Source organism: Hirundo rustica, chromosome 5, assembly GCF_015227805.2.
Source record: "Hirundo rustica isolate bHirRus1 chromosome 5, bHirRus1.pri.v3, whole genome shotgun sequence".
In the NCBI taxonomy this organism is placed as follows: domain Eukaryota; kingdom Metazoa; phylum Chordata; class Aves; order Passeriformes; family Hirundinidae; genus Hirundo; species Hirundo rustica.
This window is the reverse complement of record NC_053454.1, coordinates 25,327,046-25,352,925: the sequence shown is the minus strand read 5'-3', so window position 1 is coordinate 25,352,925 and position 25,880 is coordinate 25,327,046. Positions and strand designations below refer to the sequence as shown.

At 37.1% G+C, this 25,880-nt stretch overlaps 1 protein-coding gene across 3 annotated transcripts in view; it reads left to right on the top strand.

Moving 5' to 3' along the window:
* The window catches only part of GABRA4 (gamma-aminobutyric acid type A receptor subunit alpha4), a 46,354-nt gene that overhangs the window by 8,564 nt on the left and 11,910 nt on the right, over positions 1-25,880 (top strand). For 2 of the 3 annotated variants that reach the window (XR_005700914.2, XM_040064832.2), the window contains exons 3-8: positions 1,046-1,113; positions 3,565-3,785; positions 3,888-3,970; positions 5,716-5,859; positions 7,261-7,413; positions 9,672-9,931. Coding sequence is in view for 2 of the 3 variants with exons in the window: in XM_040064832.2 (XP_039920766.1) it covers positions 1,046-1,113; positions 3,565-3,785; positions 3,888-3,970; positions 5,716-5,859; positions 7,261-7,413; positions 9,672-9,931 (929 nt within the window). In the remaining variant the exon portion in view is untranslated. The remainder of the gene's footprint in view (positions 1-1,045; positions 1,114-3,564; positions 3,786-3,887; positions 3,971-5,715; positions 5,860-7,260; positions 7,414-9,671; positions 9,932-25,880) is intronic. The other variant, XM_040064834.2, reaches the window with a different exon arrangement.

The following is a 25,880-nucleotide window of genomic DNA, read 5'->3' as shown; positions in this document are numbered from 1 at the left end:
GACTTGAGCTACTTATCCTCTTTAGTAATTTGAGTTGTAGGGGTTTAGAAGCTTGCTGTGAATTTGTAGTTCATGCATGTTTTTTCCAAACAGATACTGTTTGGTAAGACTTGCGGTAGATTTCTTTTTTTAAACTTACGGTGTGAGTTAATTACCTGAATTAAACTGTTAGCTAATACTTTGGTGACAAAACCATTATAACAGCTGATAATGATTAGTAGCTTTCTAGACTTTTACATTAGGAAGAGACTTAAATCCCAGTGAAATTAGTGTGTGTATTCTTTGGTTTAAAGGAAAATCTAGAGTCCACTGAAGAGTGAATGTCCATTTAAAATTTCAAGGATGTAAAGGGAACAATACATTTAAATGTATTTTACTGCTGCTTTCTCTGGTGATTGATTTGTCATATGCAGCGGTTAGAGAGCAAAACCTCTGCTCAGTGCACAGTTTTTGACAGTGTCCTAGATATCTTTGGTTCTTTCAAGACAGGCATCATAGCAGAATGTGGATCTTGGTTCAAACCCACAAAAGTACTTAGACCTCCAACTTTTATTTTGGATATTAGTATTATAGCTCTTAAGTACATCTCAGGAAATGGATGCAGTTCTTGATCCTGCAATACTAAATTCCCCAGTGCATGGCATGTTAATGTCTGTAGTCCAGTTATTACCAGTAGGCCCAAATATTAGTAATAAATGCTTTGAGGAATGTGGATTTCCTGGATTCAATGCTTGTTGTTAAGTAGAATGGTGTTTCTAGTGAGCCTTTTAAATTTTTGGCATCAGTTTTCTTAGCCCTTGAGTCAACATTGGTTTTCTGAATGGGGATTTGCATGGAAATGCTGCTTTTGATTTACTTATGTGGTAAAGATAATTGAGCAGTGCCTCTTATTTGAGACTTATCTGAATTGACCTCTGTTTGCGTTTTGCTCTTGCTCATTCACAGAACCCTGAAAGCGGTAACTGTTCACACACCAGGATCATTTATGGGAATTGTTGACCTGCAAAATTCAAATTTTCTTGCTCACTTCCTTTTCATACATTAGGTCCTGTTACTGAAGTCAAAACAGATATATATGTCACCAGTTTTGGACCTGTTTCTGATGTAGAAATGGTATGTATTTCTGGGATTAAAATGCTGTTTCCTGGTTCTGAGAAACCGTTAGCTGCAGTAGGAGTGGATGCTTCATCTGTACTGTTCTGTCAATCATGCAAATTAGGCAAGATTAGTAACAGCTTAATTTACAGGTTATAATTAGATACATAAGGCCTGATTCTGGTCACACTTTCAGTGGGTTTTAGCTGGCTGAAGAAATTCACTTCATAGGATTTAAAACAGATTTTCATGGCACAGAGTCAGAATCCAGCCTTGCAGGGAGTGTCTAAGTAAATCTACTGTGTGGAAAATGTGTAATATCTTTGAAATTGCTTTTTATTTCTGAAACTTGTGTTATTCTCAGGTGAATAGTAATGACATCTCTTCAAAAATACTTGTTGACGTTTTCATTTCAGGTGAATGCCCTTTGCTGATCTTTGTGCTCCTTTAAGCATCACTTTCAGCAAACATTTGTCTGATAAGAGTTTTCAATAAGTAACTGCAGAAATTAAATGCCCAAGTGACATGCATGAAATGGTAACAGAGGAAAAATATTACATTTGCATGTTCTGTTATTTGTGCCTGAGTGGCTTTTGTTTTCAAGGTCAAATCCAGCAAAACTCTCATCAACTTTAAAATACAGTGATGTACCCTTAAATCATTCTGCAGTTGATGTTTTTATAACATATTCAAGAAATCCCATGGAAATAACACAGCCATGTGGCTGAACTGAACTTCTTAATGGAAAAAGCAGTTTCAGGGTAGTAATTTTCTTCCCATATAGTGCCGTTGTTCACTTCATGTTGCACCTGATTTACTTCTATTATGTGGAAAGGTGTGTGATGGCAAGGTATTTTTTCAAGAGCTACATTCATGACAGCACTGATGTTGAAATGCATCTTACCCCTTCATTGGTTTTCATGTGCAGTGTGATGCTCATCGGAATGACAAGGGTACAAGAATGTGGTCCCAAGGAAATCTAGTAATATGTGCCTCAAATCTACAGTGAGGGCTGCATGGCATCTCACAGGTTTCAATTTCATGGGAAGTTATTAGTTATATTGGAGCATATATATATATATATATATATATATAGGCAGAAGTGAGAACATGGACTGAAGATAGGTAAGGAACTTTCAAAAGGACAGTTTACAGACAATATTTCCCCTTTCTTCATTAGGGGTGATTTAGGAGGCTGTTTAGGGATACAGGAATTGTTTCTGGAATACCCTTTAGTTAATGTATCCATTAGTGACCCAATGTAATCTGAATATGGCTGTGCTCATAACGCTGCAACAGTGACGTGTGCTATGGTCTCAGTACAGGGATGATCAGAATTACTTTTTAGTTGCTTTTGTACCCGTTTTCATTTTGTAATGAAAATGGTTGAAATCTTATGCTACAAAATCTGTCAGGTAGAAGCTAATAATAGAAACTGCTACTTAGGAGCTATGAAGTGCCAGCAAGAAATGACACTAGAGGAGAAACTTTTCATGGATTAACTATAAATCACAGTGGAGGATACAGTCACAGAAAAGAAGACAAATATAATCCTAAGATGCATTACACTTGTAGACATGCCTCCTCGCCAATGCAAATAGATATGGCCTTACAAGTAATTTCAATGTAAACGTTATGGAGAAGATTTTGAAATTAAGTCAGAAAACATTGTTTGGCTTAACAACAAAATCAAAACTGTAAGTTAGAAAGGACTTAAAGCCTTCCATGTGATCTTTTTCAATGCCACATGATGTTTTTTGTGAAGTGCTTTAACTTCCCGAGATGAGAAATGCATTCCTTCATCCATTCATTCACATATGATTTCTCATGATGTGCCTGTGTCTGCAGTTCTGCAGTTATTTGCATGTTTCCTTTGGAGCACCTGATTGGCTTTTCTGTGGAAGTTAATGGGATTGTTACATACTTAAAAAAAAAGTGTGTGTGTGTGTGTATATATATATATATATATATATATGCAAATCTGTATATAATTTATTATCCCTGTTGTGTGGGCATTAGCTTTCCTCAGTTAAAAGCTTACTTTCCATGAAATGAGGTTAGGTTTTCTCTCCAAACTTTAAAGTGGAACTAATAGTTTGTCCTGGTATTTTCAATTTAGCCAGCAACCGATCTATGGTTATATTTTCTTTAAAAATCTGTTGACAATTCTTGTCAGAGATCATTATGTTTCCAGTTATATGCTTGACTTAAAATTCAGTTGCCTGCTTCCTGCAAACTAATTAGGTTAATTATTCTTTAATGATAAAACGTGTAGCAGCTTATTGATATGACTAATGTAAGAAATTAAGGTATTAAGAAGCACACAAATCACTTTAATTGGTGGAAAGATGTTTGTGTAGTGGACTTAGGATTTCCTTTTCTAATGATTTCTTTGCTCCTGAGGGATTTCTTATTTTACAGGAAACACACATGCAAGTGTGATCTTTGTTTTTCTGCAATTTAATACAGGAATATACAATGGATGTCTTCTTTCGTCAGACATGGGTAGATAAAAGATTAAAATATGATGGCCCTATTGAAATTTTAAGACTTAACAACTTGATGGTTTCGAAGGTATGGACTCCTGATACTTTCTTCAGGAATGGGAAAAAGTCTGTTGCACATAATATGACAGCCCCAAATAAACTCTTCAGAATAATGAGAAATGGCACCATCCTGTACACAATGAGGTATCTAATGTGTTTGTCTGACTTCTTACAATTACTGTATGCAAAAGTTGTACTGCCTAGACAAAATGGCAACCAGAGACTATTTAATTTGTTCCATTATAGGCTTACAATAAGTGCAGAGTGTCCCATGAGATTAGTGGATTTTCCCATGGATGGTCATGCTTGTCCTCTCAAATTTGGGAGTTGTAAGTTGCAATTATGAAATTTCTTGTAACTACAGAATTTAAATAGTAGAATTAAGTTTTGAGCAGTTGCTAGGCTTTCTGAATTTATACAGTTATGTTTTGATAAGCAATCCCTATGCAGACCAAACTCCTGCTACGTTCCTCAGGACTTCAATTTAGGACCTCAAAAATTAAACTCAGATAACTAAAAAGCAGGCGGTGATTCTGCTATTATGTTAAACCCCACTATTCTGGATATACAGTTTCTTGAAATACGTAGTTTTTCTTGGTTCTTGGGGAGGAATTAGGTACTCAGTGAAGTGAGAGAGACTCTCTGGAGAAGATGGACTTAACTTTAAAAAGCCAGGTAAAAGACACCTAGGGAAGAGGTTAGCTGTCTTTCTCTACAGGTAGTGAAAGCAATTGGGCATCTTAAGAAAGAGGTGCAGGTTATGTGCAGAGATTTGACCTCTAGCTGTAATTGTCTTTCTGCTGGCCCTGTAAGAGGAGTCTGCAGGGCAAGTTTAGACTAGATAAATAATTTTTCAACTGGTGAGAAAACTTAGTGCAGATGACTTTCCTTTTCTGCTTTGAAGTCAGATGTAGGTTTCTGAAAAATATCCAAACTTTGGATAGAAGGCGCAGTTCGGGATATCTGCACAACAAACAAGAGAGGGTAGCTATGATTGCCTGATGTGAATCCAAAGCAGAGACCTCTGAGACCCCCCTGGAGATGGTTGGTGCACTCCATTAACTATCTTGTTATTCTTTTAAGCCTTCCTGGTCACCGACTTCTCTGCTTTAGACCCTCCAATGGCTGGACATTAATCTGTTTTCCTTGACCCCAAAGCTCTGAAGTCAGAAATGGCTGGAGAACCTTCAGAGATTTTCCATTGCATAAATTTAGCTACTGCTGTATATATACACTGAACGGGGCTATGAAAGACACTGCTCTGATACGATTTTTCATCAGTGGAGACCAGGTGCTGCAAGATTTGTCTTTGGCATGAGCTGCATGATAGGGATGCTTTTATAATGGGGGCTCATCCACAGTCATAGGTCTTCAGACAGAATCACCACTCAGCGGGGTTGTGCTGATCACTAGTCTGTTATTTCCCACAGTCAGTCTTGAAATAACGTATAGCCATTTCAAATATAAGACTGATTTGATTCAATTTTAACAGGAGTTTGGACTGCGTAGGGATTGAGAGCCTTAAGATACGTCTTTTGCATTAAATGTAAAATGTTTCTTTGTGTATGCTTAATTTGGGGCCATTGTGAATTTTTTACTGACCTATCTGACCTATGGTTTCTGGAAAATATTTTAAACAGAAGTTTAAAATATTGGTTTTTTTAGTATAATCATTCTTTTCTGTAATGTGCCCCCAATCTTCAAAATATATATCCTCCTTGTACATACACTTTTTTTTTTTTTTTAAATGAGTATATTTTAATTGTAAAATTTTAGACAGAAATTGCTAAAATGAAGATAAACTTTGCATGCCCAGTAAGGGCTGATCTAGAAGGGATTTGTGTTTGGTCTTCACATTCATATGTGAAGTGGATTTATGTGTGACACTTGACATATAAGTGACTCAGCTCACATTTATTCTACTCTGAGGGTGGCTTTTTGGGGGTAACTTAACATGAAGGATATCTTCTGAAGTCGTTCATATGTGTTTTACTGTTTGGTTTCAGTAGGCTTGGGTTCTTAGTAAGGCATGAGAAAAAGTTTCCTATTTATACAAACTGATGCTGTGTTGTAGATGCTTATCCAAAGAGTGAAATGATTTATACCTGGACAAAAGGACCTGAGAAGTCAGTGGAAGTTCCTGAAGAGTCTTCCAGTTTAGTTCAGTATGACCTGCTTGGGCATACGGTATCCTCTGAAACTATTAAATCAATTACAGGTATGAATCTCGTCAGTAAAAATCAAGTTGAGGTAAAACTAACCCATAACATTGCCCAAAGCTTTTTTCCTTTTTCTTCCTGTAAGTTTTTTTCTACTGAATGTCATAGGGTATGTATTAAGGGCTGAGAGAGTGTAAATCTGAATTAGGTTTCTGTCCTTGAGATTTACATTTGCAGATTCATTACAGTAGATTGCGACAGTCTTTCAGAAAGCTAGAATGAGATCATTACTCCAAGGGACAAAATGAGCATTTAATCACTGCTTAAAATGCAGTTTGAAGAGTCAAGAGGATGCCTGGGTGAGGAAGTAATTTCTCAGCACTGTATCCACATTATGTGCAAAAGACTTCCTTTGTTTGGTGGTGCAAACAGCTCAGGATAGAAGTACAGCATGTAGAATGGGTTATTAAAACCATAAAAACCCTCTAGTCAGATAAGGGTAGGCACAAATACATTAGTCACAATAGATACTTCTGCTGATTTGTGCTGTAAGAAGTAAGGCAAATGGCAACTACAGGCATCCAAAATGAGTGAAGTATCACTGATGAGCAGTGTGGTGATAAACAAGCATATTCCCAAAATATTTTTTAAAATTTGGAATCATTTTCTAAGCATCAGCAGGTTTGGGTGTTGTGAGATAGTCAAAATGAAAGCAGTAAAGCAAATATATTTGATGTATTGCTCTACGGATGGTTTACACAAAGATAAACTGGCATTTTTTAATTCACTAGAAATTTACTTCTCAGCATATAGATTACTATGAGTTAACAGAAAAAGTCTTTGCTGTCCCAAAAGGTTCATTCTGTAGTGCTTTATTTAGGCAGTTTATTGAGTTTATTGTAAAACTACTTTTTTGGTCTGTTTGCTTAATATGAATGATAACATTTTAGATAAATTTAGAGTATTTTTAATTCTTCTCAATGATTGTTGCATTTGTTTCATTATCATAGCGGGGCTGACTTATAAACCTAGCAAAAAGTTGAGATGCTTGCATAACATTTGATGTGTATCATTGTTCTTATTGTTATATTCAGCGGGTAGGTACCCCAATGTTACGGATACTGTGGTAGGTAGATAAATTGTGTCTTGGGATTGTCTTCTTCAACAGCTGTCAAAAGGATTTTTAAAATCATGCTTATACTGTAAAATGTAACCCAGTATTAGTTGTATTATAGTATTTTTGATATCAACTTCCCTGTAAGGACCTACTGTTTCTAGGACTTTTTTAAAAATGCTTCATTCATTCTTGTTCTAAAGAAGATATCTTTCTGTACGTGCTAAGTTATATGAATAGCATATTCATGAGTAGCAATCCTACTTGAGAGTCTGAAACAGTTATGCTGCAACACAAATGTTATACAGAGAGAAATATTTTCCTTTTTTTTTTTTTTTTTTTTTAGGTGAATATATTGTTATGACAGTTTATTTCCATCTCAGACGGAAAATGGGTTATTTTATGATTCAGACCTATATCCCATGCATTATGACAGTGATCCTCTCTCAAGTTTCATTTTGGATAAATAAGGAATCTGTTCCTGCCAGAACTGTATTTGGTAATTATTTCCTTTTTTTCTACTTTTTCTTGTACTTGCTCTTTAATTAACTCTCACTAGAATAGGCCTTTTTAGTGCCTTGGGGTATACTCCATGCTATGGCAGAAACAAGGGAATAATTTAAATTCAGTGGGATTTTGCTATTGCTGTATGAAGAATGTTGTTACATAAATCCTTGGAATCTGAAGAGAAACTTGGAATATGTAACCAGAAGGGTGGCATGGTCACCTGTAGCAAATGGCTGCTCAGCTGTAGGGATTCTACCTGCTTGAGGGAGCAAACTTGAAAGAACTGCCTCTGAGTAATACATTCATGTCCTTAGTCTACATCCAGATCAGGTTTATACTCCAGTGGACAGTAGTTTAAGTACTTGAACTCACGGTTTATAGAATACTTGTAAAATAAATTGATTTGGGGTGTGTGAAATGTTCCAATGTCTTGTTATGAGGTATCTGTGTCATCAGTGCACACTTGCTATGAGTAGTTCTTAGATTCTGTAATTTCGTATTTAGTGCTTTTCTTTCCTTCCTACCACTGCCATAATGAAAATGAATTACAAAAGCAAAACGATCAGAAGATATTAAAATTGCTCTCTTTAAAATACAGCTTGAATGAGATGGCACAGTGAAAATAACAGAAAATCTTCAGTGGAAGACACAGTGCAAGAATCTAAATGGAAATACGTTTCCTAACAAAGAAATAAGATAAAAACATTTTAAAAGAAGCAGGAAGAGAATATTCTACTACAAGCCTTTCTATAGATTGCTGGATGCTAGCAAGAGTAATAGGATCAGTTGTACTGGCAGCTCCAAGTCTTCCAGAAGAGTGATTTAATAGGGAAAAATCTGATAAAGACTGTTAGTAAACTAATATTGTCACAGACTACTGTCTCCTCCTTGTTTTTGGTTAATGTTTGGTCATTTATTTCACTTTACCCTATTTTTACATCTATTAAACAAATGTTTTTGGAAACAATTTGGACAAAATTTTTGCTTGAAGAAGTTAAAGGTTGACTCAGGTGCTTAGGAAGGATAGGGCTAAACAGAGATGGGTCTCCTTCAGGGAAGAAAACCAAAGCCCAAACTACTTTCCATACTTTTTATTCCTCAGATTTAAACATTTTCAGTGGTGTGGTTTTCAACACCTTCCCACTAAAGGTTTTGTGTGCTTCCATCTGTATTTTTTATCCTCCTGAAAACTCTGAGAAATCCTTTGAGGTCTCATGACCTGGCTATTACTCTTTTTAAATTTTTCTTCTTTAGTAGGAAGGACTGATTTCACTGTGACCAGTTCTCTGTATGGCAATGTGTAGGTGATGTGCTTTTTTTTATTATATTACCTTGATGGAATACCATCATTTAGCAGATAGGGATGTGAGGAATCTGTTGAAACACGTATTTGTAATGAATTAAAATTCTTCTGAGCATAAGAATTGCATCTTGAGTTAGAATGGATACAGTGTTCTTTTCATAAGAGCAAGGACATCTCTACTTGTAGTCGCTCATCACTGAGGTTCTCATGCTAGGATTTATGCAGTGTTCACTACTTACTTGGGGTATTTTGAATCAAAAAAGAAAAGGACACCCCTTTCATTTGTTTTTATACAGCATGTATTCGCATTTGAAGTACTGCCATGAAGTGGCCATCTTTTGTGTTCAGTATTCATGCTTGCACACTTTTTAGTTAAAGTTGGTCTTTTAAAAGATGAAATTCTAATTAATTTTCATTGGCTTACTAGTAGCAGAAGGCTATAAAAAACCTGATGGTTTCTTAGCACCAAAATAATTTGTTATGACTTAATGGTTCCTGGATTACAAGTGATGTCAGAAGCACAGATGCAGAATAATAGGTGGCATTCAGAACCATTTACAGGAAAAGTCATGTTTTTGTTGCAGTCTGAAGAGTACTCCCCAATTTAACAACTTAAATCTTATTCAAATATTTAGATAATAACTTGTAAAAAATTCTACTGAACTTGATGTGAAAAACATGAATGAAGGCTTCTGTGTTTTCTTCATGTGAGCTGTAGATGATCTGCTGAAGTCATGGTTTTCTGTGTCTTTAAAAAGTGGTTAACTGTTTGTGGGCTTAGCTACTCATGAATATGTGATGCTTGCCATGACTTAGATCTAATGCAGTATTCACAAGCAGCAGAGAAAGACTCACAAATGATTTAAAATTCTTTGTTTGAAGCTGCTTGCCAGTTCTTGCTTTGTTTTAATTTGATTCAACAACTCTTTTGCTTTATTTTTTTGAAGGAATAACCACAGTGTTGACGATGACGACACTGAGCATCAGTGCAAGACATTCATTGCCAAAAGTATCCTATGCTACTGCCATGGACTGGTTCATAGCAGTTTGCTTTGCCTTTGTGTTCTCTGCTCTTATTGAGTTTGCTGCTGTCAACTATTTTACTAACATTCAAATGGAAAAAGCCAAAAGGAAGACAGTAAAGTCCCTTCTTGAGTTTCCAGTTGCTCCAGTACAAAGAAAAAGAAGTACAGAAGAGACATTCACGGTATGTTTTCAGCTTACACAAACATTTTCAGTATTTTTGGTAGTGTTTCTCAGTAAAAATTGGCCTTTAGCTTCCTCCCTGATTCCCTTTGAGCTAATAATGCATTGTACATCAGATTAATGGAAGGCTAATACTACACTATATTCAATTATAAAGCCTGTAAAACATAATTTAATTCTTGTTTGTGTTATTGCATAAACTCAGGTGAGAGGTGGCCATTATGTCCATCCATATGTGCACTCTCTTCCGTGTTTGTGTTTTGGTGAAGGTTAGTTAGGATGGGAATCTTGAGGAAAATTAAGCTTCCTTTTCCATATTGATTCTGTATGGATTGATTATACAGGCCAAGATATTGCAGATTATAAGGGCATCATGTTACCTTATGTGGCTAATGTCTTTAGTGAATTAAAATATGTTAAAGCATTGCAGCTGCATCTTGAAGCACTTCCCTAAACATCACAGTTCTCCTTGCATTCCATGTGTTGCCTATCAAGAGTTTTCTTTCTTTATCTGTTACAAATTCTGGAATTTTTGAAGAATGCTGGATGGATATAATTTTTATGTAATTTGTGTATCTTTGCACAGTAGTTCACCTCAATTCCTGTTAAGTTTTTGACACTCCGTTTAACAAAATGCTTTCCTGCTTTGCTAATGCTTTGGATTAAGTGTGACTAGCATTGGAGCTGTTCTAATGTGTGGACTAGCTAATAAAGGCTCGATCTCATTTCCACTTGAGCTCCCTGGTGATTGCCCTTTCCTCTCTTTTCCCATTCCCAATAAATGGTGCTTACTCTCTGAAGCACCTATTCATGAGACACGTAGCTGACAAAGTCATGGCAGCACCTGTCCCAGCCAAGCAGTGGGCCCGTGCTTCCCAGCCATGGCTGACTCTTGGCAACACCACTCAAGAAGTGAGACGCTGACAGCAGCATCGTAATTTACTCACTCTTTCTGTCAGGCTGACTTTGTAATTTCCTTTGGCTGAGCCAGGATTTAAGAAGTGCTGTTTAAGACTAACTCTTGTTAATTTTGTCTTCTGTCGCTTTTCACATCTCGTTTGTCTTCTTCACTATTCATCTTCGCATTTTTGCCTTCCCACCCCTTCCATTTTCTATTGCTGCGCAGCTGCTGTCCACCCACTTCCATTCTTCTTCCTCTTCTTTGCTCTCCTACTGTAGATACTGTTTTCAATCCCCTGGCTGTGTTGTTACGCTAGCTCCCATTTTTGCTTAAAAGGATAGATATGCTCCTGAAGAGTGTGTTGTTTGTCACTCCATTGGCTGCTGGTAAGAGACAAGAATCAAGAAATATGTTTATAGTAGAACGTAGATCATCTTGTACACAGAGGTATTAGTGCTATGAGCTTATGCTAAGCTTCTTGACTGTGCAGCATGAAGTTTAGTAGAGTATATTGGCTAGTCCTGAGGAGTGAAGGTAAATACTCATTTTGATGATAGGTTATATTTGTGTGCCTAGGAAAAGAAATTACTTAAGAACAGTTTAACCCTAGGTTTATTTATTAGATTTTATTTAAAACAATAGGAAAACCAGTATTTTTCTCAGGTAGCGTAATAAAACTTATTCTCATGGAGGCTTCAGAAAACTTTTTTCATTCATGGACAGAATTGCCTTAAGTTAGTGGTGTGTAATATGTAGCCATTAATACACATTTTGGAGAAATTCCTCTTTTTTTTTTCCTCCTATTGTTGATATTGTTATTACTATTGCTATTATTTTTTTCAAAACAGCAGCAACAGAACACGCACATCATCTTTCAGCTTGAAAGACTGATAAAATTAGATGTGAACAGTTCTATTCCATCTATGCTTAATTAATACTGCTGGGATAAATTTGGGAGCATTCTCACCAGATTGGGAGATTTTGAAAGCACTCAAGGGAGCAATCTACTCAAGGGGTTGCACATTAATATTATGAGTATGTAAGTGAGTGATAGTGTTGATTGTACCTTGAACTGGTTTTTTTTTTGTTTTTTTCTCACGGCTTTCTGCCTAATTATGCCTGTACTAAGATTTGAGACTTTGCTCTTCCAGGACAGGTGTACAAGGTGAGCCCGCAGCTACTGTTATAAGGGTTTAACTATTGTGCAATCCTTTCTATGATTAGAGGATTACTTCTGGTCTCTCACTGTGCAGAACAAAGACTAAAATCATTGCTCTAATTCTCTAGAACCTAACATGGATGCTACACCCTGCTTTCCAACCTGACACGTAAAATACTCCTTGTTTTATTTTGCTTAGAAGGACTAATCAAGAATTTTATTACTTATTACTATGTATTATATTATTTTTATTGTTATTCTGTTATTATTCTGGTATCTCTTTATTCCTTATTATGAATCTGACTTTTTGCTCTGCACAAATACTGTCTAGTTAGTGCTGATATACTAGAGATAATGAAACCTCAGTTTCCTTGGTACTGAGATTGGTGGTGAGTTTGTGGTGCCCAAAGAATAGCCAGACTGTAGCATGTAATTTGTAAGCAATGTTTCTTAATGTAAATCTACACATTTCTTCTCAATAGATAAATGATAGGCTTGATTTCTTGACCCAGTTAGTATGTTAAAAAATCTGTACTGTGGTGGCACTATTGTGGTAGAAAATGTGTTGAGTACAATTGCCAGAGCTCAAGGAAAAGTTGTATTTTAAACTTGAAACTTTTTTCAAACAGACTTTGTCTATAATACTAAATTTACCAGTCTCCCAAAATTAAAAATTTTACTTAGCCCACAAGAAGCATATGCTAATTGGAAAAGAAGATGCCTGGATACCTAAACCTTACAGTCCTTTTTGTTGAATATCTCGTAATTTGCAACACGCTTTGGATCTTCTACTAAATGGGGGAGTGGGGGGGTGGGGGGAGATCCCTGTCTTAAGCCTATTAGCCCCATACTTTAGCCTACCTTGAAAAGGCATACAGGTGTCTCTGCCCACTTTTTTGCAATTGAGATGCCATCTATATAGGTCCCCTGAAAAATTACGGAGCAGTTGAGGTTGTTAAGGAAAACAAACATGGTGACATTATACTTTTATATAAGGATTTTGTTTTGTGAGCTGTTGATTCTGCATTATTAACTGGATGGTTTCATGAATTTGATTTTTTTTTTTTTTTTTTTTTTTTTCCCCCTCAAGTAACATGGTGGGATTGTCCTTGAAGGATTCTATGAGGGATCAACTTGGGCTGTGAAACTGGATTAGCTATAGAATATGAAGATTTTTCTATCTGATAATATTAGAAATTAGGCATATTAATAGTAAGCTTTGGTAAAGATAAATTGCACATTGTTAGAAGCCCTTTTTTGACAGGTATGTCTTTGACCAATTTCTGACCATAGAATTAAAGCAGGTTTTCTATATTGAATCGGTTCATGTATTACTCATGCTAATAAGAACTTTTAGTTGTGGGTTATTTTTCTCTTTTCAGTCAAAACAGCTTTGATAGCTGTCTTGGATCAAAGGCAACTCCTATCATTTATCATTAAGATCAAATGATTTGGATATATTACTTCATATTATATATTTCTTCACTAGAGCCAATAAATCTTTTCGGTAGCAAATGTGGGCTATCTGCTTTTCTAAGTTATTCTCTTATGCAATTATATTTACTTTTTTGGAGCCTCATGATAAGTGTGACTGATTAATACATTGATTAAAGTAAGCATTAAATGCAGTTCAGAGGCTAGCTAAGTAGTCTGAACTGTGTTAATTCCAAAAAAAAAACCCTGGCATCAAGCTATTTTACTGGGCTGCAAATGCAGTTTTATTTCTTTATCACTGATTTGACTTTAGTCATGGTAACCTTCAATATTTTTCTACTACTCTTTCCCCTGCCTACCCTATTTCAACTCTTTCTTCTTCTTGTCTTTAACTTCTTAATACAATCTGTTTCAATAAGGAGGAGTGCAGGTCTGCAGAAGACATTGCAGGAGTAGGACCCAAGCTTTTTTGAGGTGTGCCTTAAATTCACAAGGGATTTGGACAGACTTTTTGTCAGGCACAGCAGGATAGCACTGAAATATGTCAATGCCAAGAGAGGAAACTTAAACCGTGGTCACCTGTGATTTCTTTGTTTTGGGAGCAAGTTAAGATGCTTTCTGTTTAGAAGAAATGAACCTGTCCCTAAATGTTCTGAACTACTTTTGTTTGTATAAGCAGAAATGTTGCTGCAAGTCAGTGTGTGATGGACATGAATGATTTATAGTTTGTTATTGGACTCCTGAGTCTATTTTTATGCTCCTGTACTATTTCCTTTTCCCTGTATTCCTAAGAAGTTTATTTTTAAATACCTACCCAGTTTTGGAGATGAAGAATGCTGCTGAAAAGTAGTTTTCAAAAAATAGACTCCTAAACACTGGTAACATGAGCTTCAACCTCAGCTGTTTGTTAAAAAGAGTGTGAAACTCGGCAAAAATCAGGTCAGACTCAAAAAAACCCTTTTGAATGGAATTATTTCTTCAAACTCAGTCACAAGTAAGTTGTAACTCTCAATTTTTCTTCCTCTTTTCTGAAGACAGTTCAATGTCATCTTGTCTTTAGCAAGTCCTGTAGCATCTAATGGGGGAACTCAGGCATCTGGCTCTTCACTGCCAAGTAGGCACACACTCCTCTCCTTGCTTGGGCGCTATGTGACTGGCATCTACCTCGCACGGTGGAAACATTGTCATGTGGACAACCTGCATACTGCTTTTGTGTGATTCAAATGTATTTCCTCTGGTATAAAATACTTATCTTTTAGTGATTTATGGGCATAAGTCAAGTTACATGATGGGGTGGGAGAAAAGTGGAGAACCTTTGGCAGCCATTGGTGAACAGACATCTAGAGCAATTAATGTGGCTGATGGCCAGCTCTCTTCCCCAAACTCCTGACTTACAGAACAAAGATTGGGCCTGATAAATTGTTCTAAAGGGCTGCATACAATCTTGAGGTAGATAACTTCTTTTTTTAGTGTGCCTTTTTTTTTTTTTCCTGTTGTTTTTAATACCTGAATTTGATTAATGGCGAGGTATCAGGAGATACACTCTTGTGTCTAAGGTCTAGACTTTAAGTGAAACTGAAAACTTTAGCCTCTGGACCAAAACTTCTATTTGAATACATAGATGTAATGGAGAGGTACAAAAAGCCTACCAGACCTAGAGTAGTACAGCTTTGCTCCTTCTTTGGAGTAGTAGAATAATAACTTCCTTTGTCCCAGCAATAGTGAAGTGGAGCTAAATCCTCCTGCCTCATATATGAATGGAAGTATCTGAAGAGTAGCTTGGTCTTGATGGCAATACTTGGGCCACAGGTCTGGTTACTGGACTCCTTCGGTGGATGCATAGCCTATATCTTTTGTGTGACTTAAACAGTTCTACACTCAAGACACCATTTCAGGTTTTAAGTATAAAGACCATTTTTTTCTGCTTCACTACTTCTCCACTCCCTAGGATGTTACAGTTTGGGTGTTTTTCGGGCAGTGCATTTAAACTCAGATCCTAATGAAAGACGTCAGGCTCAAGAAATGCATAGATTTAATCTAAATATAAGGACAAGACCATACAAATGGAGGCTGCTGTGCCATGTAGACAATTTCTTTGACATGTAAACAATTTTCTGCGGCTCTAATTTCATTAGTCAACATTTTTGTTGTTGATGATTTGCAGTCAAGGTATGCTAGCATCAGGTTTAAATGATGAGAATGGATGCAGGTCATAAACAACTGCCACATTTTGTATTAAATGCTACTTGAAAGATAGGAGAGATTGATCACTTGGGAGAAGGTTCCAGTGACTTATTGGGAAGTTTCAGTGTTTGGATACTGAATATAGAATAGATCCAAAATGGTTCATGAAATATTTTGTTAGCTGTGATGCTCAAGTACAATTTTTTGTAGGGCTTTTTGTGCTTCATTGATCTTATTTGCCTTTTTGTTATTTTGCTGCTTTATGTTTTTGTTTGTTTGTTTGTTTGTTTGTTTGTGAGAGGTATTTTGTGTTCATTTGGGGCTTTTTTTGTTGGTTTTCATTGTAGGTTTTTTTGCTTTCTTTTGTTTGGTTGGTTTGTTTGGGTTTATTTTTTGGTTCCTTTTTGGATTTTTTTTGGTTTTGTGTTTTGGTTTATTTGTTTTTTTTTGTGGGTTTTTTGTTTTTGCTTTTTTACTTGGTTCACTAGACTTAGACAGTTCTACTGATCAACAGACACTATTCATAATGTATAATGCTAAATATGTGCTCAAAAATATGACTTGGGCATAAATGTAAGACATAAAATTTATTTGTTTTTTAATATTTCACATAATACATCTTTTTAGATAGCACAAATTAAAGTTCTAATAAAAAAAAATTGTTTCTCTTCAACAACCTGATATTACTCTGCCTTTAACATGGTTAGGTTGTGGAATCAATTTAAACTGTAAGTAGGAACATTTCTCTACTGTAAAGTGAGTAGAGTAATTAATGGAAGTAGGCAGTGTAGTATGGGGTTTGTGCCTGGATTCTGACCCAATTTAACTGTAATGTAAACTCCACTGAATTCCAGGATTCAGTTATAATGGAGATAAAAAATGGCAAGGTGTTTGATCAAAACTGTTGGGATTTAAAGGTGGACAATGAAGTTTTTTCTTATTGTAGTGGAAATGATTTTTTGGGGGGGGAGGTTGGGTTTGTTGTGATTTTTTTTTTTTAATGTACACAAAAAGAAGCAGGAGTTAAGCTGCAGCACCTGATGGATAACAAAAAGATCCTTCTGGAGTGAAATCTTCTCCAAGCCTTACTAAGAAATGTTATAATTGATAATTCTTCAAATTTCTGTAAGTATGGGAATGATCTGTCACAATGTAGACAAGGAAATATGAAAGATATATTTGGCTGTTACTCATCTGATGCTAAAATACCTGACTGTATTTTAGAGGAAGACTTTATTTAAATAGTATTGTCTTTCTCTGTCACTGTGATGACCTACTAGAAAAACAGACTGTCATGCTCTAAAAAAATACATTCCTTATATGTTTTTCATTAGAATATACAATGCATGCTTCTGTTTAATAATAAGTTAATTTCCTGCCAATACCAGTTGCAGGCATTCAGATAGATTTTCTACTGATATAATGGCAATTTCCTCCCTTTTAAAAATCTTTTTTTGTAGAGGGAAATGTTACATAGTCAAAAATATGTGGTAGCATTTCAGAATCATTGAGTCAGGGCAATCCTTTTTGGTGACAGGGATAAAATTTTCAGATTGTGCAGCATCAACCCTTACACTGAAAATTGTTGGGGAGTTTATAGTTCTCCCTGTGATGGTTAATATGAGATGATGTCTGAACACAAGACTCTTCATATTTTCCACTTAAACCATTTCATGTATTTATATTTAAATTTTAGTTTTGTTTCCTCTCCACAAAGTTTTCAATACTGGTGCATCCAATGACACAAAATCTCATTTGAGTTTCCCAGCTGTATGTGAGATTTCTGGCTGACATCATTTTTATGCAAGGAAATTTGGAATCAAAAGAAATAAGCATTGAGAGGCTTGGGAAAATCTACAAGGCAATGAGTGTTTCAAGCACTTTCAGCAAACTACTAAAGCAAATTTTACTACAGCTTTAAGGTCAATAAAAATTGGAAGATAGAGAAAATAACTAAGGTCCTTGGCTCCTGATCAACCATTCTTTTTCCTTTCAGAGATGTTACACAAATTACCTCTCCAGTTCATCAGGACATGACTTAGGCTAATAGATTTGTTCCCCACCATAGTTATGTTTTCAGTTCTTTCATTTTGTCATAATATAAATAAATCTCTAAGAATTGTGCACACCAGTGCTTAAGAATCATATATATGCATACTTACATTTAAATACATATACATACATATATATATACACGTTTACATGTGTAAAGCTTTTAGGCAGCACACAGGTGAATGGGTTTATTTGGCATAATTTTGGCATCCATTTATTTAAAAAAGGTTTTTGTAATTTATGTTTCTTTAATAACCTTGTTCACTTTTCTTCTACTTTGTGCACTTTTATGCCCATCTAGTGGTAAAACATAGAATCAAGTGCTTTTGTCTCTTTTCCCCTCCCATCACATTATTCAGATTGCAAAATGAGCAGAGTGGATGGTGGACTGGCTCTTATAACTTATCTCCCCTTTGTTTTTTTCTTTCCAAATAATTTGTGCTGCTCTTTGTACTGCTAGAGCTATGGACTAGAATTCATTGTGTTTGTGGCAGGTGGAGCTTTTACTTGGTTATATTCCAGGGCTCTGTAAGGCAACCCAAAATCTCTTGTATTATTCCAGTAAAATTCTGATTGACTGGCTCTGCAACATAGTAGTAAAACAGGGTAGATTTCTCCTCCAAGTTTTGCTTTTGCTCGCAGCAGGTCAATATGGTGACTCAGTGGGATTTGGGATTCAGCATTATTTACACTGATGACAACATGCTGCTTCCCTGATAAATGTCAAATAGTGTGAATTTGGCAGGCTATACAATGTCCTACCAGAACAGACTGTTTTCTTAGGAAAGATTGGTAAGGATAAAAACCACAATGGTAGATTTTAATAGTAAATATTACTAAATTAGCACACAAACAATTTTGTTGTTGCAGCTAAATAGTAAGTGATGTCAGACTTTGGTTGCTCTAAGCCTTCCAATTTTCGCATGAATTTTTGCTTGGCTTAATTGAGTTTTCCCGGTTTGGGAAGCCCATGCTCTCATATAATACATTACTGACTCTCCTATATATTAATTTACCTGTGTCTCATTGAAGTTTTAGTAGTGCTGTCATGAAAGATGCTAATTGTATCCTTGGAAATTAACAGAAAAGCATAATGATGTTTATTGACCATTCACTTTTGATTTTGTTCTGCTAACACTTCACTGTTACATGCTGATTATTCTAATAAACAATTAAAATTCTTTGCAATTTTAAAACTTCTCTGACTGTGGTGCTCTTTTCAGGATTTTTTTTTGACTGGTTGGTTTTGTGTTTGGGTTTTATTTTTTACTTAGGGAGATGAAGTATGCAAAATGGTGATTAGACACCTGAAAGGCTTAATTACTAAATTTCCCTGGGTATGCATGTATAGAACTGACTTGCTGCTTCTTTAGTGTTTTCCGTGCATCTTAGGTGGATACCTACCCTGTTTCAACTCAGTGGCCAGCATGCCTGTTAGATACAGACTCCCACAAACCCCACATGGGAGTCTGAACAGACTTGAGTCCTGCCTTTTCAATATTGGAGAATTAGATTAGTAGCCAGATGGCTAGGTAGTCCTTGGCATGTTAAGTTCTATTGAAGCTGCTCTTGTTATGTTAAATAATTTATAAGGGGTCATGGAGAAGGAGAGGAATTGATTCCGGAGCCTGCTTGTCTGTGCATGCCCTGCAGTGGGAGGGCAAGACTGAAGTGTGGAGAAAGCAGCATCTCTAGCAAGGAAGGATGATCACTTGTCCTACACTATCCAGTGCCCTGGTGGTGAAACGCTCGAGATGTGAAAAGCCTGTGTTGTTGTCCCTGTGACAGTTAGGGCAGATTTGAGAAGTGGTCTCCTACCACCATACCCATGTTCCCATCCTGGTTGCTGGGTTACAGCAGAGGAGGACAGAGTCTTTTTGTGAGTGTCTTTTTTACAGTCTGACTTAGCTGTCTTGCCGCAGGAAAGAGCTCAGAGCTGGAAGTGCTGGGTACAGTTGGGTGGCTTCTCTGAAGGCATGTAATTTAGGCTGTGATCCTACCCAGGGCATTTCTCTCCAGCTTTGACAGCTGCTTGCTGAATGTCAAAGTGTTAGCTCTCTCTCCCACTAGAACTGGTACCAGATGGTGGTGTTGTGACTTGTAAATTCTGCTGTGCATTTATCCCTGGGAAAAGAGAAGCTAGTGCTTTTAATATTGTACTACCTTGGTCCCAGAGAGAGATACCATTTTAGTGATATCCTCTGGCAAAGACCTGTTGTGAACTAGAAAATGTATTGACCTGCAGCAGTGAACTCTCCACTTGAGTAAACAAAGAGTGCAAAAGCAGCTCTGGGATCTTGCATAGTGATGCTGTGAAGCTCTGTCACAGGGTGGGCCTGACACAGGTCTTCAGAAGTGTCTTATATCCAACACCACAACTGCTGAGTTTTTTTCCAAGGAGTCCTGAGGAAGAGTAGAAGAATACATCTGAATTATATTGCCATTGATTATGGTTCTAGTTTTATGTGCACCTGTTTTTCAGGAGTTGATGATGGTTGCGCTTCCTAGTGATCAGAGGGCCTAAGAAGGGGATTTTCCATGCTGAGTACTACTGATGCGGTGTTAGCTCAGGCAATAAGAGCTGCTTATTTTAGATTCACATCTCAAAAGGATGTGTCCATCATAAAAACTGTGCAGAAATTTAAAATTACAGAGACTGATTTAAAGCTGCTATGTAGAGCACTAACAGGCTACAGAAAGATGCTCTTGAGTTGCATGGAACAGCTGACTGTACAATGCTGTACCAACACGAGAGTTTCTCACAGCTTGCAGTGTTCTCACTGCTTTTGTTTTTAAATACAGTCCTAAGGATTAAGTTCCCTGATGTTCTGGTAACTTTTATCATTGCTGCGTTCTCCCCAGGACTTGGCTTGTGACTTAAATTATGTTCTTGTTTGTTTTACAGATTCTAGGTTGGCCTTATCATAGGAAATATGCAGTGTGGTTGTTACCAGCTCACTTTGTTCTGTAATAAGATGACTAAGTTTGTCAGTTCAGTACTGCATATTGCTGTGCTGATGATCCCCTTCCCTTGAACCTCAGCTCAGCTGCTGCATGCTACTTCACTTCATGCTAAATTTGCAATCTTGACTTCATTGAAGTGCAAAATTGCTTTGCTTGTCAAAAACTGGTAATACATACAAAACAATCCAGTACTTTATTTTTTTTTGGCTCAAGTTGAGGCTTATATAGACTTAGAAATAGTTTCAGAATTTCCACATTATGTGAGCAGCTGTTTATGGTGTATAAACCATGTTAAATATTGAAGAATTTAGATCGGCTCATATTTGTGCATTATTTTAGTGCTGTAGTAAACAGCAGTATCCATCGAAGTTGAGCTTAAATGGAAAAGCAAATGATGAGTGAGTTGATTTTTGGCAATAGATTTGTTGTAGGGATTATTTTGTTTGTTTTATACATTCTGTCATTGAAGCTGACCATCAAACTTACTCCACAAATCTGCCACAGTATTTTACAATAAATTTATAGGCTTATCCTGAACTGTGCTAACAGCATCTTTCATTGTATTATTCATTGTTAATTGCATGTGAATCCACTGGTCAAGGGAAGGATACAAGCATTAATTACCACATTTTACACACACATGTAAGGAGGTTGGTTTAGATGTCCTATCTTGATGCCAAATGGACTTTCTGTTCCAGGACTAGCAAAAGGGCATTTAGAAAGAATTTGTATTCAATTATTCTTTCCCTAATTAGTTATTTTAAAGATAAAACACATGAGAAATAGCATATGATACTTAAAATTAAAGTAAAATCTCTATGCCTTTTAAAGCAGTAAATACTTCAAAAACATTTTTGCACATTGCATGATATGTGACAAAGTTTGTCTGACTGAATTTGAACCTCCTGTCCTATCCTACAGTCTCCTTCTTCCTCAGTGAAGTATGCTTATGCATAGGATGGGAGTTTTCTAAACTTGTTTTACTGAGCAGGTGTTTTGTTTTGTTTTTAAGTTGTATTTACTAAGGAAACATTCATTTGGATAGAAAGGAGAAGTGATTATCAAGCTCTTCTGAAAATGACTGTAGTCCACATTTTCCCGTATTTGGTCAATTCCTTGGCTTTACTACACTCACCCTATCTACCTCTACCGCATGATCAAAGTTTTGGTGATAAATGTTTGAACTCCCATCAAGGCTGGAATTTAGTTTCCACTGTTGCTGATCTTGGCTGTTAAAATAGGCATTAGTGTATCCCACCTAACCACAGAGCCTTAGCCAATGACGACGTCTTACAATTAGGACAACATATGTATTCTCAGAGCTCTGGAGTACTTTGTTCATGCACAGACAGGATTTGTGCACTCAAATCACCCAAAATTTTGAAACTTATCTATAGTGTTTCTGCCAGTGAAGGTTCATAGGCTGAAATCTCCTGACAGGATCTATAGCAAGAAGGTTTCCTCTTGAGGGAGGATATAACAGAGCAAATTCCTTAAAACTTCTGATTTTGTGGTGGTTACGATCAGAGTTTCTGGTGTGTGCAAAATTGGTTGGACCAATGGATTAGACCTATCAGATGGATGGGCTATTTCAAAGGAGAGGTGAGGCATCATTTACGTAAGCAGAATTTGTTGTTTTTATAGATGGGCAATCTTTATCAGTTCTATTAAGCCTGGCACTGCACGGTGTAATGGACTGGATGTTATGATAGTTTCCAGGCTCCCATTTTGCATTCCTGAGTTACACAGTTTTAAATGTCTCCTGAAAATATTACTGAAATGCCTCCAGAAAATCAGAACCTTTCTCAATCTAGAGTAAAAGTGTGAAAAATGTGCACTCAGTATTTCCTGTGGAGCTCTGTCTGGACTAGCACGGCAGTCCTGTTGGCTCAGGACAATTGAGTGGTCTCCTGACTTGCCCTCATAAAAGAATCCTTACATAGATAATCTCTTCCTATCTTGGCTTGCATTTTCATTTGGCTTCTATTTGATTTTCATGTTATATTTCTTGGTTTTGTGCCTGTGATGGGTTGACCCTGGCTGAACATCAGGTGCCCACCAAAGCTGCTCTATCACTCCCCTCCTAAAATGCACAGGGTAGAGAAAATATAACAAAAGGCTTAGGGGTCAAGATAAGGATGGGGGAGATCGCTCACCAATTACCATAATGGGCAAAACAGACTTGACTTGGGGAAAATTAGTTTAATTTATAACTAGTCAAAGCAGAGTAGGGTAATGAGAAAATCGAAAACTGAATCTTAAAACATCTTCCCTGCAGCCTTCTTCCTGTGCTTAATTTTACTCCTGAATTAATCTCCTACCCTACAGTGGTTCAGGGGGATGGGAAATGGTAGTTACAGTCAGTTCATTGTGAGTTATCTCTGCCACTCCTTCCTCCTCAGCAGGAAGAATCTTCACACTCTTGCCTTGCTCAAGTGAGAGGTCCCTCCTGGGGGAGACAGTCCTCCATGAACTTTTCCAATGTGACTCTTTCTCAGGCTCTGCAGTTTGTCTTGAGCTGCTCAGTGTGGATCCCTTCCATGGAGTGCAGTCCTTCAAAAACAGGCTGCTCCACACTCCGGCATGGGATCCTCCACGGGATGCAGGTGTGTTTGTCAGACACAGGAGAAGTTTCTGGCAGCTTCTTGCAGAAGCCACTCCTGTGGTCCTTCTGCCATGCAAACCTTGCCATGCAAACCTAATCAGTGCTTCCAAACTAAAAGGCAGTAGTTTTGTGTTTCTTGCTGTTGTTTTAAAAAAGATAAAGTGAAATAATTTTGGGAGGTAGCAAGTACTTTGCATACATTTATAATTTTGCTGGTCAGATTGTCATTATTGCATTATTCTTTTACTAGGGGTATATACAATAACTGAAATGACTGTGAAATGTTTTCCTAATACAAACTGAGTCTTGTATTCTACTTTGTTTTACAACAGAATTTGGTCCTTTAAGGCTTTCCACAGAAACAGGCTTGTTCGATATTTTTATTAGTGACCTTGTCACTAATCTTCAGATGATGTAGAGTTGCTACAGAGTGTAATGGTTTTAATTTAATAAAACCAGGCAGAAACACTAATTAATGTAGGGATTTTAGTGTTAATATTTTTGTGGGAGGGAGAGATTAGGAGAAAAATAAACAAAGCCGGCTTAAGATTAAAAATTAATAAAAAATGATTTTATTAACACACACTAAAAGAATAGGAAAAAAAAGAAAGCTGGAAAAAAACTAAAACAGAATGAAACTTTAAAAAACATGCTTCTTTCCTTCTTTTTGAACAACATAGAAAGACACAACTTAGGATTTTCAGTCAGTTTCACTACTTAGACATAACTACACATTATTTTAGGAGAAGAGTCCTTCTAAGATCTTTTGTGAAGATGTTTGCTCACACACACATCCGCTGCCGCCCGGTGTTTTCGCAGACTGTGATGTTCTATCTGCAGAGCTTCTCAGTGTATCTGGGGTATTATTTACCAATACTTCTTCTTATCTAAAATTATCTTTGTCTCAAAAGGCTGAGACCTCCTTTTTGACTCAGGAACGGGGGTTTCAAAGTTCCCAAATAAATCTCTATTACACCAGTCCTTAATTTTGATTAGAATAGCATTCTACCCAAAATAATACTAAGAATGCTGCAAAGAACAGTTCATTTCTTCATAATTTACCTTAGAAGAGTCCGGTTAAAAATGTCCACTTCTTCAATCCTATTCCAATCTTATTAGTTCTTTCACTTCTCATCTAACTGACTTCATGCAGTGTCTTTTCCATGTACCTTCTGTTTTCTTCTTTCTTCTTTCTCTCAAGGAAGAATTGTGCTTTAAAAGTTCTGTATTGCTAAGAAAAGGTTAAATTTTTTGCCCGGGCTTGCAAAGCCATGTGCACACGCCGAGCTGGTGGAAGAAACCAGCAAATGTCTCTTTTTCCACCCCTTGGTCTCATCTAAGGCGGTCCAGCTCAGAGTTGTTATGGAGCTGCAGGCTTGCTTTCTCCGCTGCCAGCGGTGATTAAGCTGGGCCATGTTTTGGCCCCTTCTGCCATGGTCTGAGCACATGGCCCCGCACTGCCGAGCTGCAGCTGCCCCTCTCCCCTGTCCCCAAGCAAGGGAAAGGGGCTCAGCCGGCCCAGGCCTTCCCTGTGCGGGCAGCGGCCCCCAGACCCCGGCCAGGCCTGGCCCAGCCGCCCAGAGAGGCAGCAGAGCCTGACCCGGGCCGGGCCTGGCCCACCTTGTTACCTCATGGCAAGTCACTGAAGCAAGAGAGTGGGCAGTCAGCTGCAGATAAGTTTTAAATGTTCCTTCCAAAGTCACACTGACAGTTCTCATTGGTCAACTTAGCTGTCAATATTCCAGCCTGCTTTCTGATTGGTCCTTGTCTCCCCCCCCCAACCTACGCCACGGTTAGGGCGGGGAAAAAACATTTTACATTTCTCTATATCTAGAAAACAAAATTGTGCTAACCTATAATACAGAGATAGCTTCTGTACAGAGGAAGAGTAGACTAATGTAGAAAGAAGTGAGTCATCTTTGCAGCGTTGAATAGAGAAATATATAAGGGCCCTATGTATACAACCAGTATTAAGAACTTTTGCTAGAAACTTTTCAGCTGGACAACTCAACAAGGAGGGATACCTGAGTGCTTTGAACGAGGAGAAGAAGCTATTGTCATGATACTATCTTCAGTAAAACAAATGCAAGGAAAGGATAAATGAGGGGCCATGATGGTCAATGTGCTGGTGAGGTCATCCTGACAAGGAGAGTGCATTCTGTTCAGCTTTGACAGGGCATGGATCTGGGTGCTCCTTGGAAAATGCTTGTTTCAGAACCTTTCAAGAACAAGATTCTAATCAACAACACAAATCCAAACTATTACGGTGACATTGTGCAAGAACAACTGGGTTTCTGTGATACATTGTGGAGTGTGTTAGAAAGGCCATTTCTGATTTCCATGGTCTGAGTGATGAGAAGGTGGTTTCCAGAGAATTAACAAAAAATGCACCCATATTTTTGGTGCTTGTTATGCTGTGTTATTTTTTGATCTTACAATGTTATGTATTTGGGTTTTATGTGTATATTTATGTGTATGTTATGAGAAATTTGTGTTTCTCTAAACTTAAGATTTCTGAAGTGTTGGAAGTTTCCTGGGTCATGACAAGAAAGCAAATGCCCAGTAGGCTTCCACGCAGGTGGACATTGACAATTTGAAATAGTATAGATAATTCTATTCTAGAATAGAGACTGTAATGAAAAATAAGTAGT